The following is a 15482-nucleotide window of genomic DNA, read 5'->3' as shown; positions in this document are numbered from 1 at the left end:
ATCTTACAAACTTGTTTCAGCGAGGGATCTCACTTGAAGTTTAAGCATCTATATCAAATATATTTCAGTGTCAATTGTTTCCATCTTACACCTACATTTCTCTCACCCGCTTCCCCCCTTAAAGGTGTACTTATACTATTATCTATTTATATTCTGCTCTATGTCCCTATTTCAAATCTCAAATTCATATGATCCTTTTTCCAATTCACTTGGTATACTGTACCATATCCATGTCTTTTCTTTATAATTTATAACTTTGATTATCGACGTACGAAACCTTAACAAAATCATGAAGCGAGAAAAACCTTTCTATATATAGTACAAAACCTCATCAGATAATCTGTACTCGAGTAATGCAACCAATGTAACAACTCATCCAAGGCCACATTCCACTTACTCCAATCAATAATTAATTAGTACTTGTAGTCGTTCCAAATTCTCAATTAGGTAGCACTTATATTCTGATGATAAGTGTCCAAAGCTCTCTTGTAATATTATCTTTATCCCAACCTGTATCATATGTTTCCTCTAATAAATTTACAATACATCATTTGTCCCTCAAACCTACAGTCCTTGTCCTTTAAGGATTTCACTGTTTCCGAGGTGAAGTCATATACATGTAGTATTCCTTTATGCCTTATGCTCTTTTACCCTTGCTGTGTACCCGGTACCGACTTCTACCTTACTCAAAATCATATCACCTTGTCATCGTACTACCTTTAAATTCATAGATACATATTTCCCTTTCGTTCTATACTCGAACTCAATTTACTACGTCTATCTTGGGTGCTTCCTTTAGAATTCCCTTATCATTTCTCCAGTCTATGTCCATCTTTATTCTGTGCACGAGGAATCTTATGCTACCCCTATATCCTTCGGAAAACATTACTTCTGTATAACACCTTTCTCATTTTCTAAACGTATTCTGTTCATCCCTGTTTGTTCTTTCTGTAGTTTGGTCTTTCACAATTCCGTCACTTATATTACCCGTGTTCTCGGCTATACATGTCATAACCTGTTACTAGACTGTTTTCTCACTTTCTTCTTATTTCCTTCTTTTAATTAACTCCTTCTTTTCTTGTGCTCGCTATCATTTTTGTTATCACATAATCTTTATTCTGAACTTGTCTTTCTTATTCGTTCTATAGCTCACCTTTCTGTCTCACACTTACCTTTATACTTTAGTCACATAAATCACGTCATATCTTTTAGTCACTCCCTCACTAGGCTTTACTCATTTTCATGACAATCCTTGTTATATTCACATAATATCCTGTTCGCAATCAATCCTATAGTGTAACACTTCTTAACCTTATTCACGATTCTTACTATGGTTTAATTACACTCTGCGGGGTTGGCATACTTAACCTTTTACCCTTTCGGGTCAATCTTATCCTTAATACCTCACTAGTTGTCTTATCAATACATTCATATTCGTCACAATTCTTCTTCCTATGTACTCTTGTCTTAATCATATTATTACTTCTTTTAACTATAAACTCGTTGTATTTTATCACTACTTATCAATTCAGTCGATACCTCAACATAACACTCTATTAAGACTTGCTAGCCTTTCCTAATTCATCTCTTAGTATCACAAGCCCTTCTGAATTATCCTAGCATTTCTTTTTATCATATTGATATCGACCCCATAATTACTATTACTATCAATTCAACAGTTAACTTATTTCTCGAAGTCAGCCATACTCGCAACTTAGTCAAATCCTATCTTTACCGTTGACACGACCTTTCAAGACACATTACGAACTTATATCTCATTCTCTTTTTATTTCTAGGAAACTTTTGGCAGATTTTCCCCTGTATTTCTTACTATCCCAAAACCTGCACGCAGGAAATACCAACAATGCCTCACAGGGCCAACATATATGGATACATATCATATCATATCATAGCCACACAGGGCTCCCAATGTCAACAACGGTATGAAAATGATGAACTTACCTCGTATGTCCAACTCAAACTGTACCTGTTATACTTTCCCGTTTACTTTCCCTTTCAATCATTAAGTGCAGGTTTCAATCATACCTGCAACATTCATACTCTATCTGACATATACTCTGCTTACCGTTACTTATCTTTTTACTGATTCCTTCAGCTTCTTCTGTGCACACCTTATAACTGAACTTATCAACAATATATATACATTCAATCCATTTTCCTACTATACTTACAATAACTTACCTTGATGATGACCAGTTCTCCATTCTGTATATACAAATTCTGATAACGTAACCTCAACGAAGTGACTTACCTCTGTAACCTCCAATATCATCACTCGCTTTCTTCTGTCGATGTCATTCTTCTGCTGAAATCAAGGGTTAGTATAAGGAATCGCACTTCCTATAGCTTGGCTCTACCGCACGATCTTAGATATGAAAGATGAGTAACCATCCTAAATGCCATGTAGCCTCCTGTTTATAAATGTGGTGCGCAGCACACCATAAACAAGACTCTATTAGACACGAATTTGCAGACAACCCCTAGGACAAACTGCTCTGATACCACTTTGTCACACCCCAATCTCATCAGGGCATGATGGGCACCCAACTCTAACTTAGAGCAGAACGAACCCTCTGCATTCACATAATGAAACTGGACATATAATAAAGTACTTTCAGTCAAATCATAGAAATTTACGAATAATACTCAATTAATCAAAAATGAATAAGTCAACTGACATATCGGCCTACATGGTCGTTTTATTCAACGATTGACATCTTAACATACTCACCACAGGACACTGTCTACAAAGTCTCTAAGAGTAAACACCTGAATCATATGAGTCGGGACAGGGCCCCGACGTACCCATACACACATATGATAACCATAATGACTCGGCACTGCTCCAGGAAGAAAATGGAGTTTGCCAATCCCAGCTGATAGCCAACCATCCTAGCTGATAGCCAACCATCCTAGTTGAATACTTTTACCTGCAAAACAATCTGGGACTGTGTGGTATGAACACAGCGCCCTCAGGCAAAGGGACGTCAGTACGAACAATGTACCGAGTATGTAAGGCAGCAGTGATTATAAAGAATGAGACATACGCCATAATGAATGTATGAGAAACCACCTGTAATATGAATAGCCCCGAAGGCAATGACTAAAAATGTAAATATATGCCATACCCGGCCCATCATAGGACTCGGTGCCATAATCACATCATATATATATATATATATATATATATATATATATGTTATGTCCCGTGTTTTCGTACAATTGGAAATCGTGAAATAATTACGACTTGTGTGTTATAAGGACCTAATTTAAATTTTGTGAATATGACTATGTTGGTTGTGAAATCTTTGATGCTAAGACCTCGGGGAAGGCCGAGGATAAATTTGGAATTTCGGAAATTAGTTTCGGGAATTATAAAACGGGACTTTTTAAGCATTGGGCCAAGAAACCAAAATTTTAATTTGCAAGCCCAAAGGAAGAGAGGGGGCCGGCCAAGCCCAATTTTAAAAGGGTCATGTGCTATGCACATGACCCCAAAAGGATATATACTAGAAAGACTTATCAATTATAGATCAAAAATTCATAAATCAAGAACACAAAGAAAAGAGAGGTTCGGCCGTGACTTGAGAGGAGAAGAGAGAAAAAAAAAATTCCAAGCTTGTGTGTGATCCAAAAATCTTGGTTTCTACATATTTGTGAAGTACTCAAGACGCTCTCCGACGTGGTATAATTTGTTTGGCACGGGGACGACGTTTTCGACAAGTCGGGGTTTCAAGAAAAGGTAAGAATTTTGCCCCTTTTATGTTATAGAATTGATATGAATGTATTAAGAATTGGAAATAGACGAGAATCCCGTAATTTTAACGTAAATAGAAAGTCGTGGGTGTGTGTTTGTAGTGGGTTTGGCCGAGAGCCATAGAAGGAAAAATTGGTGTGAATTGATCTTGGTTAAGTTGGTCTAATGTGTTGTTGTGATCCTTATATCATAAATGATCGATTGTTGAATTAAATTGGCGGTGGAAAATGATTTTGAATATTATCGGAAAGTGTATACCTTCGGTATCTTTATGTATATCAATGTATATCTTGAGTGTTATAGACTTTAGATATGAATCTATATCGATGTTGATGAATTCGGAATGAAACGACGGGAGTTAGAATGTTCGTAGTGCATTTTAGATGTTTTGAAGAATTTGGGAAAATAATGGCTTTTTATGCAATTTCGTGTATGGCATGGTTTGTAATTAGAATGGGATTATATAAATTTGAATGTGGGAATGCATACAATTATGTAGATATAGAATTGGAATTTTGAAAGTTTGAATGGAAGTTGCCAACTTTAGAAATCATGTAGAACTTTAAAGCTAGAATGGTTTGATTGTTGTTTGGTTTGGTTGTTGATGTGTGGGCTGTTGTGATTGGTTAATTTGAGCCGAGTTACGCCTCGGGGATGTTAGATTTATAGGGGAAATGCTGCCGAAATTTCGGTAGGCAAATATGGAGTTAAAGGCATTTTTGAGCCTAAGGATCTCATTTGGTAACTTTGACCATTTGCAGATTTTTGACGAAACGGGACGGGACTTTTGGAAGAGCTTACGACGTCTGTGAGGTATGTAAAGCTTCCCAATTCTTTATTTGGCATATCTTAGTGTGTTAGTTGAATATGAGACCTTCCGGAGCACTTCTGCTCCTCGAAACCCGATCCACAGGAAAGTTACTATTCATTCAATTCGATTGAAGCCTAAAGGCTCCCTTTTGGCTAGAATGCCATTATTCGTCCGAAACCTATCGAAATGTGGTCGGGTAACCTAGAAATGATTATGTATGACCCTTGGTATATAACTGCTCGTAAAAATATGTTCGCCACCTCACTTCGACTCGAGGTGGGTCCGCTACCCCAAAATGCCCGATATGCCCTTCGGGCCACCTTTGAGGATAAAGTCGAAAGTACCACTTCCGATCTTTGGAACCTCCTCCTACGGGGTATGTTTCGACTATTCGATGCGCTAATTTATGTTCCGAACTATATGGACCATTTTGGAAACGTTTTGCAAAATGTAACTTTATGTCGGCTAAGTATTCGACTATTTTGTATTTTAATATGACTTATGAGTTTACTTTGTTTTGAAACACTATTTTGAAATACGATTTGCATTTGTTTGCTCACGACTCCGCTCGTGCCTTATTATGACTTCGTTCACCGGTTCCCGGGCCGGTTTTGATTCGTGCGTTTTATGCTGTGTTACGGTTCCCAAGGCTTCGCCATAGGGCCGGGTTCCGTTTGGAGTTATGCTGTGATATGGCTCGGGATGCGATACGCTCACCGATGATTATGATTATGTTCGGGGATGTACGGAGATTTGAAACCTTCTGGTGTTATGCTGTGTGTGGCGCCAGCGTCGGAGTGGCGACCACGTTCTTAAGCGTTTGCATGATTTTGTTGCATAAAATATATGTATATGATTTCGATACAGATTTTGACATACCAGTTTGTGCCCCCTTTGACATTTGATCTGCTTTCGGTTTTGATCCATAATTCTGTACTCCGTGCTTTACATACTCAGTACATATTTCGTACTGACCCCCTCTCTCCGGGGGCTGCGTTTTATGCCCGCAGGTGCAGACATCGGTGACCCTCCGCAGTAGGCTTCGCTTCTTGCTTTCCGGAGTACTCTTACTTGGTCCGGAGTCCACTTTTGGTACAGACTCCTCTACTCTGTATATGTTTTGTATATTTGACAGTTTGGGTACGGCGAGGCCCTGTCTCGCCATATGTTATGTTTTGAATTCGTAGTGGCCTGTAGTCATCTTTGTGGGGCGAGGGTCCTATGTGTTTATGGTCTGATTTTGCTATCGGGTCTTAAAGCGGTCTGTTTGATATGATGGCCCCACATGGCCCTTTTGTATATATTTGTATTTTGACCGGCGATGTCTATTCCGCCGCTTTGTTTGAGTTTGATTTGATATGACCGCTTAAGACATATTTTCGATATAAATTATGTTTGATATAACTTCTTGAAAATTTTGAAATAAGTTCGGATTCGGAAATGAATATGCGATTTGGTCTGGGTACCCAGGTAGGGTGCCAGTCGCGGCCCACGGGGCTGGGTCGTGACAATATATATATACCGTACCTGACCCTCTAATGAGGGACTCGGTGAACAATGCAGTGAAACTGTGCACGAATACATACTCGTCTTGGGACTCAGTGAATGATATATTAACGGCATGCACGAGCAGAATATCATGAGCAACCATATGCAATCTAAATCATCATCTGAGACTCAATAGAATAATTAGAATGAACAAACACTTGAGAATCAAGACAACAGTCACGTCAAGTACCACTGAGAGCTAGAATTCGTTTTAGTCATAATGCAGGTGAGACTTATAAAATTATTTCTGAACTCCTTGAATAACCTGGGAGCACCCTCGAATATCACTATAGATTATATCAAATAGGACTTCAAGAATCATAGACACATGTCAGGACATAATGAAATAGCTTCTGGAAATCAAGAACATTAGCCATTCTAGTATCTCTAAGAATAGGAGCTTCTTTGGAATTTATACGTTCGTCGTATATTTGTCTCATATAGACACTGCCAAAAAAGAAAGAAGGGGTAGCCTTATCATACCTGGTCTTAGTTCACGGCTCAAGAACTCAACTCGTATTTGCTCCATGATCTACATGATGTTAATAATGATACTATCGTTAATTATACAATGATTCTCTTAATCATATAACGAAAATTAAACTTATCCTAAAACAAAATAGGCAGCATCTCCCTCATTCTTCTCATTTCCCCAAACTCCATACATCAACAACAACAACCAGAACAATCCAGTAAGTGTATACATCAATAACAAGATACCACGTAGCAACACAAATCATAAACATTACATAACGAGCGACAAGCCCGGATAAGATTATCAAACACACTTCGCCAATTTTTCTTCCCTTCAAAATACATACCAATGAAAACAACAATATACTTAAGTTACTATAATAATTTCCAGCCACAACACAACCCAAAAATATACCTCGAATCAGCCCACATAACAACAACAATAACTTATCCAATTTCCCGCAATTAATTTCGTAGTTCTCATCTCACAATTTAGCTATTATCGGGATAAACTTAAATATATCAAGGATAATAGAATTCTTACCTTATATGCCAAGAACTACTCTTCCTCAATCTTACTTCACTTCGAAGAAAGCCCGAATTCAACCACGCGACAAACAGAACAATGAAACCGAGCGGTGTGCAAAACCTGCAAATTGTGATTGAGAATATTTATACATGGTTTTCTTAAAACATGATCCACGTCACTTCTTGGAGAGGAGCTCTCGTTGCTTCCTCCAAAACTATATTTAGCAAACTCTTTTTTTTTTTTTTATAAGAATCACGTTGCTACTGTAACCTCTATGAAAACCAAAACTAGCTAAAATGGAAAATGGGATCTGAATGGGCTGTCTATGATTTATTAAGGGACAAGACTAATTAAAGTGAGATCTAGAGTTGGAATCCCTTTGTGGACCGTGGGTCCCACCTCACTAGCAATTACTTTCCAAAAGAAACATTTCTATTCTAGCTGTAGGTGTCATTACAAGATTCATATATATATATATATATCTATTAGTCACTTGCTGCTAAAATTCCATGGATCCACGTGGATTGTGCTTACATAATACCTTCCCATATAAAATCCTTGATTAAAATACTAGTAAATGAAAAATATCTCATAACAATTTCATAAATATTGAGATATGTAGAAAATATATTTTATCAAATTCTAATTTTCTCGATCTTATATCGAGAGGATAAATTTTTGTACTATTAATTATCAAAACGAAAGAAAATATTTATGAGAAAACAATTTCTATACTTATAATAAATAAAACTATGTTTATAAACTCCTCATGTCATGTATATAATTTAAAGCATAACAAAAAAAGTAGTAATATTAATAACTATCCAAAATCATATTTATCAACTTTTTACAAAAAAAAAAAGTTTCACTTAAAACAAAATATAAACCATGTCAAAATAACATTTAATGGTATCACAGTTGTCAAACCGACGGGGTCTTACAATAACACTATCGTACACCTTCTATGACCTCGTGAATGATCTTAATCCTTTCGAACTCGTATGGGTTCACTACGATGCCTCCCAAGGTATACAAATATGAGATGTAACAAGGCCATTGCACATGGGTATCTCACACTTTTGCACTTGGACTCTTCCTAGTAAGTATCCATGGAAAGAGAAATTTTCCTTTCTTGTCCACTACAAATCGATGCCAATGTTGTTCATGTGGGATTCCATGCTTTATGAACCAAGGGACTCCTAAACATACATAACAATTATCCATTGGAAGCACATCACACCAAACCTCCTCTTGGTACTCGCCAAGTGAAATGGATAACATCACCCTACTATCAACCCAATATCCTCCCTCATCATAATAAGGATTTCGCCCGATCACACAAGGTAACCTTAACACTTCAACCGCATGAGGAGTGATGAAATTTGTGTAACAATCGTCATCAAGCATGAGAAATACCTCACTACTACCAGTGTCCACTTTGGTCTCCATGAATCGCCTCTTTGGGACCACCTTCTTTTGTATAGGATGACCCCAACTCGTACTCGCATTCCCACTCTGTCACGACCCGTCTAGAGGGCCGCGACGAACGCCCGGTGATAGCCCAACCGGGCACCCCTTGGCTTACACTTATACTTACATCTAGGTGAGCCACATAATTAAACATCACTACAAGAAAAATGGCTTTTGGGGAAGGGAAATCTGGTCCCTAAAATGTTAATAGCGACCAGATATTGCTGGTCGTCACTGGTCCCTAGAGGCTCCGCCGCTAAAAGTCAATAGCGACGAGATTTTTCCACTAGTCCTTAGAGACTATCAGCGGCCAAACAATTTCTGGTCCCTAAAACCACTTTTTTAGGACCACATATCTGGTCCCTAGGTCTAGATATATTCTTTCCAGCAGAATTTTAATGATCAATTTACTGGTCTCTAATGGTTCGTAATTGATCTTCCCAACCAAAATATCTGCTCTTATAAACATTTTCATATGAATAATCGCATGAACTTTACAAACTATTCTATTAAATAAAGCATTCATAAAGAAACATACATATAAAATTTGTAATTAATTGGAAAAATATATATATAAAAATCCCACTAGTAACTGCACAACCATAATGTCTATATCATAGTACTGCTTACGCTGATGCTTAACAAAAATATAGCAAATTTCTAATTGCCCAGCAAAATGTAAACCAATTTATCAACATATATGAAGTCTTCAACACTTGTGTCTTGACTGTTACCTCAAGTCTTCAAATCCCATAAAAAACGTAAAGTAAATTTCTTTAAGAAAACTTATAAAGATCGTCTTCAACACTTGTGTCTTGACTGTAACCTCAAGTCTTCAAATCCTGTAAAAAAAGATAAAGTAAATTTCTATAAGAAAACTTATAAAGATCGGATCAGCTGATATTTCGACAAGTCTTCACCTTTATTTCTTAAACTTTATGCCAAGTCAAAGGAGGGCAATCTTTTTGGGATGGAGGGAGTATTATCTTAGTTAGCTACTTAGCTTTACTAACCAAAATCACATAAATGGTACATGCTTGAAAACTATAACTCCTAGTTTTCATTAGTTGCTGTTTTGCACGGTTAAGGTGAAACAACTAACCTGGTTGATGAAGTGAAACCAAAGGCAACCGTCAGTGTCCACAGTTGCAAGCCAAGACTGTCATATCCAAACAAATTGGTTAACACGAAAGGCTTTGTAATGAAAGAAAGAGAAAAGAAAGAGAAAATCAAGAATCAAATTTATGAGACAAGAAAAGACTGGTTATCTCAAAAATTCATCAAACTATTAGTATGTATAATTATCATGCAAAAGTGAACTGTCTCAAGAATGTAGCTGCTATGGAGTAACACGATACTAACCATATTGATATAGCGTCAACAGAAATTGTAGCATTTTTCAAGCCTCCTACCATTGGAATCACTGTTGTGAAGTACCAAAGCTCTAAACTGCTAAGTTTCACCATAAAAAATGGTACAAGTAGTTTAAACATTTCTAAGTCTAGTAACTACTAATTACCAAACTTCCATTCAAAACTTACCACACCATTATTGCAGAGGCAAGTGATAGCTTCACAAAATTAGTCAATGACTTGAAAGCCAGACATGAAAAACAGGTCCATGCCTCTGGGAAGTAGCCCGAAATTATGTAAACAAACTGCGCAATGTTCAAAAGCCACCAAGAGGTATTTCCAGCAATTGCAGCACCGAAAAGCCCATGTCCCGCCTTTAAAACAAGAATCCAATTTAGCAATACATGAATTGCCAATCCTCTCATGGAAATAATGGCCATGAACCAAACTTTACTCTGAGATTCAAGAAACTTTTGCATAGGAAAGTTGAGTGCATATGAAAACATTTGAGGAATTATCCAAATCGCGTATTTTCCTGCAAGATTTGAAATGTCTTTATCTTGACGTAGAAACTTTAGTATCGGCGAGGTGAAGACGAAAACTGGGGTGAGCAACAAAGATGTAAATCCAGTAATGAGCCATGATCTTTGCAAGTAAACTCCAAGCATGTTGAACTGTCCAGCTCCCACTATTGACCACTAAGTGTTGCCAGAGCACTTGCCATCCCTAGCTAAATACCCAAGAATTAACGACATTCTTAACGAAAAGATTCAAATCATGTTAAACTTAGATACTTTTGAACCAGAGGAAGGCAGGTTCAAGTGAACCTATTGTTATCAGCTCCAACTATATTTATCATATGCAAAAAGAACATTGAAAATGTATACGTATAATCATGGAATTTTTTCATTTTTGGCCTCTCGTCAGAAATTTACTATGGGCGCTAAACAAAAATATACAAAACATATACGTTGATTATGAATATAATATGTATATTTATACTTAATATACAACGCATATACATTTGTATGCTATTATTCTTTAGGGTGGCCCAAAAAGGTATATTCGTTCTTAATCTACTTACTCTAGATCCAATAGGTGGCTATGTTATTAACCAGTTAAAAGTTTTCATTTGAGCAGATTTCAAAGGGTCCAAAAGTAATAAAAGCAGATAATATTAGCATACCATGATTCCATAGACAAAGCCAGCTATAACATTATGAACTTCTGAGACAGCAGTAAGCTCTAAATCTCCCAGTCTTCCAGCAAAGGCAACTGTGACAAATTCAAGAGAAAACAAAGATATTGCATTTGAAATAGCTGGTCCTGCTATATGCCACACCTTTTTTGCTTCAACACCCCATTTATTGCCTATCTTTTTATTTTCCTGAAGGCCACCATCACTCTCTTGTCTCTCTAATTATAAGGTCTTTTGTTCTATTTTTAGAACCTGATGCCTCAAAACTCTGATGTTTTCTCTCTTTTAACTTAGAAAATGGATCATTGGAGGAAGGTGGATGTTTCTTTAATATTGATAAGGTGGATGTTTCTTTAATACTGATGTTTCTCAAAAAACCAAGCATTCTCTGTAAATGTCTAACATTAGATAAATTAATTGATGTCTAAGCGGCTCCCACTGCTTGACCACTAAGTGTTGCCAGAGCACTTGCCATCCCTAGCTAAATACCCAAGAATTAACAACATTCTTAACGAAAAGATTCAAATCATGTTAAACTTAGATACTTTTAAACTAGAGGAAGGCAGGTTCAAGTGAACCTACTGTTATCAGCTCCAACTATATTTATCATATGCAAAAAGAACATTAAAATGTATACGTATAATCATGGAATATTTTCATTTTTAGCCTGTCGTCAGAAATTTACTATGGGCGCTAGACAAAAATATACAAAACATATACGCTGATTATGAATATAATATCTATATTTATACTTAATATACAACGCATATACATTTGTCTGCTATTATTCATTAGGGTGGCCCAAAAAGGTATATTCGTTCTTAATCTACTTACTCTAGATCCTATAGTTGGCTATGTTATTAACAAGTTAAAAGTTTTCATTTGAGCAGATTTCAAAGGGTCCAAAAGTAATAAAAGCAGATAATATTAGCATACCATGACTCCATAGACAAAGCCAGCTATAACATTATGAACTTCTGAGACAGCAGCAAGCTCTAAATCTCCCACTCTTCCAGCAAAGGCAGCTGTGACAAATTCAAGAGAAAACAAAGATACTGCATTTGAAATAGCTGGTCCTGCTATATGCCACACCTTTTTTGCTTCAACACCCCATTTATTGCCTATCTTTTTATTTTCCTGAAGGCCACCATCACTCTCTTGTCTCTCTAATTCTAAGGTCTTTTGTTCCATTTTTAGAACCTGATGCCTCAAAACTCTGATGTTTTCTCTCTTTTAACTTAGAAAATGGATCATTGGAGGAAGGTGGTTGTTTCTTTAATATTGATAAGGTGGATGTTTCTTTAATACTAATGTTTCTCAAAAAACCAAGCATTCTCTGTAAATGTCTCACATTAGATAAATTAATTGATGTCTAAGCGAAACTCATTCTTAGTCTAAGAACTCTGTTGAATGATGAAAGTTATCATGATGATCACAATTGAAAAAAAATGAGAACATATACAAAATTACGAAAGATAAATAAAAATTAATATAACTTCTTTATCAAAACAAAGCAAGACTTAGATTTTCCATCACGTAATGTAATATTTCATTAGGATTGCATCCTGTACATTCTTAATTTCACAAAGAAAAAGAGATAGTTTTTTATTGTGAATTTAGCTTCTTTATAAACATCAATCATAAGCTGGACTTTTTTCCATTGGGCAAGTAAGATTTATTTAAAAGCTTTCAATAATATAAAAAAATTTGTAGTATATTAGTGCATCAGAAATTAGTTACTTCTCATATGTCTAAGTATATTACACCTCCCCTTCAAATCAGGAATTTAACCAGGCTTAACCATGCAAAGATCTTGAACAGCTCAATGGACCGGTAATTTCCAGCTTCCAAGTAATCTATTGAATGTTTATAAGACATTGTGGAATTCTAATGTTCATAATCAACTCTAACTCATACTTTCTTTTCCCAAAACCTATACAACAAAGTTAAAGCTTGTCCAGGTTTTCTCTTTTGTTTCATATAAGTTCAGTCAAAGATGACATGCAATGTCAAATATTATTGTCACAGTTGCAGAAAATCATTCTAGTTGATGTTAGACTACATAGCAGTATTACATACTTTTTATTTAGTTACCAAATAATTTTTCTAAATATATCTCTCAAGGGGATATATCAAAATTATATTCACTATATCTTGAAGTGACCAGGATACTCAGATATACATATCCTAAATAAAGAAAAAAAGTAAAGAAGGCAAAGAAACACTTACAGTGTACCAATATGAGAAACTCAGCAGATATGACGAATATATTTTATGCCCTTTTACTAAGTTTTAAATCAGGCAATTCACTTCTTGAATGAATAAATCAACCAGGTCTATTGTTCAACTAATTTAAATTTAACTTAATCTGGTAAACCATTGGATGTCTTTTAACTGCTTTAAAGATTTGCTAATCCACTGGTAACTAAGAACTTCATGCTTAAGAGACAACACACTCTTTAAACCATATGTCCTAGTTTCATAATGACATCCTTCTAACTTGTCATGTGAACATGACCTCAAACAAGAGTTTAAATCAATTACTCGCCATTCCCAAACCTGATCTCCCTATTTTAGACTAGACAAGAGATGGTTTGGTTGTGGTTTACTAATTTATACCAGTTCACACAAAAGGCACACACATAAAAAACCTACTGGATGCATACATATACCCCTTCGGTGACAAACTTAACCAATTTATCCCCTTTTTTACTGGATAAAACCAGGAAACAACCGTGAACAGACTATGGATCAGTTTTGGAGTGTTCTCAATAATCTTTAACCAAATTAAAGAAGTTTTTAGCACATAAGCATCATTGACTACTACTCTTTTGATAAGAATTATGGTGAAGCAATCATTCAAGAGAGATGAAAGCAGAGTTTGGAACAATAAATCAAGTTAACCATCTAATCTTATACTTAACCAGTTCTCATTACCAGAAGAAGGGTCTTCTACGAGCGACTTAACTATACACATATTTGACAAGTCGAATCTACATTTCTAATTAAGTGTATAGGATTGTATATATACCAATGCAATGTTTGGTACTAGTATAAATTTGTTCAATTGTTTTCATTCCATTATAGGATGTCTACCATTCAATTTCCACTTCAACATTCTCTGTTGATTATAAAATGACCCCGTCAATTTTTGTCATTGCTTCCCTGTTTCCCAGAGGGTCTGCAAGAATGGAACATCTTAGGCAAAATTTGTTTACCAGTTAGCTTCTTTTCTCCTCTCAGTCTAATTTCTGCCGGATAGATATTACATTGTCGTAGCATTTATAAATACAATATCTGAACCCAACAATGCAAGAGCTACAGACGAACCAAAAAAAACTTATGGCAGTTATCTTTTTTGTTGAATGTGCAGAAATTTGAGCAGCCTATTCAATAGCCACATGCACAAAGCCTTTAATTTTTGGTCTATTCTAGTAATCGAATTTATCGAGATTTCTCACTACTCAATCAGAATCCGTAATAAGCGACCAGGATACTAAGTTTTGAGGATTCTTACTTACAATCCCCAAAATGCATTGTTCACACTTACATTCAGAAGGATATACAGAAAAGAAACACTTATATACCCTGCATTTCATTGCTCTCACAGACCAAGAAACTAAAAGGAAATTTTTTCGTTCCCTCCTTGTCCTCCAAGTCCTAGCTTTAAACCTAACCCTAGCCACCATAACCACATCAATTCCAATACTCTAACTATCCCTAGCACTCCAATAATCAGTATTCACCAGAATCAATCCAAAGAATCTCATTCTTAATAGTTAATATTTAGTAAAAACAAAATTTTTGGTGTTAAACCAAAGAGAAAAAGAAAAAAAATAAACCTGCTAAGATAAACAGCTCTTATCGTTGCCGGATCTTTGAGTCACCTATCTCAGCCACATCAAATAGACGCCCACGTTGATGCCGCCGTGAGTATTCATCCATTGAGAGAGAATTTGGAAGAGTAGAATGCTAGGGGTAGGAGAGAGAAACACGTAGATATGATAGGGTTTAATTTGGGGAAAATGAGAAAGGGTGAGGAGTGGGGGCGAGGGTGGGTGGGTTAATTAATTAATTAAGAAGATATGATATAGTTTTTCTCTTAAAAAAATGCTTGTCACTCCCAAAGTTATATATTAGTGAAGAGATGTTCAGCTTTTTCGTGACCAGATTGGGACCCTTCGTTAACATACAAAGAATTAGGGGCCAGAAAATAAGTCGTCCCCATAAGTATGCTTTTGGCTACGAGATCCACCTCGTCGCTAAATGTTGGTCGTTAAAAACCCTTTTTCTTGTAGTGCATACATCTCCATTCATTGATC

At 36.1% G+C, this 15482-nt stretch overlaps 1 protein-coding gene across 3 annotated transcripts; it reads right to left on the bottom strand.

Moving 5' to 3' along the window:
- Positions 1 to 9190: 9190 nt before the first annotated feature.
- Positions 9191 to 15132, bottom strand: LOC132636013 (protein DETOXIFICATION 33-like). Of its 3 annotated transcripts, XM_060352645.1 has the most exons (5): positions 12097 to 14992; positions 11600 to 11641; positions 10152 to 10660; positions 9973 to 10059; positions 9191 to 9769 (listed from the first exon to the last, which is right to left on the bottom strand). In XM_060352645.1, exons 1-5 carry the CDS (start codon positions 12349 to 12351, stop codon positions 9694 to 9696), a joined length of 969 nt encoding a protein of 322 aa, XP_060208628.1. In that variant the 5' UTR covers positions 12352 to 14992; the 3' UTR covers positions 9191 to 9693. The 3 variants fall into 3 exon arrangements, 1 of the variants encoding a protein (XP_060208628.1); XR_009580912.1 differs by lacking the exons at positions 9191 to 9769; positions 9973 to 10059; positions 10152 to 10660 and adding an exon at positions 15003 to 15132 and having other exon boundaries at positions 11592 to 11641; positions 12097 to 12185; XR_009580913.1 differs by lacking the exons at positions 9191 to 9769; positions 9973 to 10059; positions 10152 to 10660 and adding an exon at positions 15003 to 15132 and having other exon boundaries at positions 11592 to 11637; positions 12097 to 12185.
- Positions 15133 to 15482: the final 350 nt, after the last annotated feature.

Source organism: Lycium barbarum, chromosome 4 (genome assembly GCF_019175385.1).
Source record: "Lycium barbarum isolate Lr01 chromosome 4, ASM1917538v2, whole genome shotgun sequence".
NCBI lineage: Eukaryota > Viridiplantae > Streptophyta > Magnoliopsida > Solanales > Solanaceae > Lycium > Lycium barbarum.
This window is presented reverse-complemented; position numbering and strand designations above follow the sequence as displayed.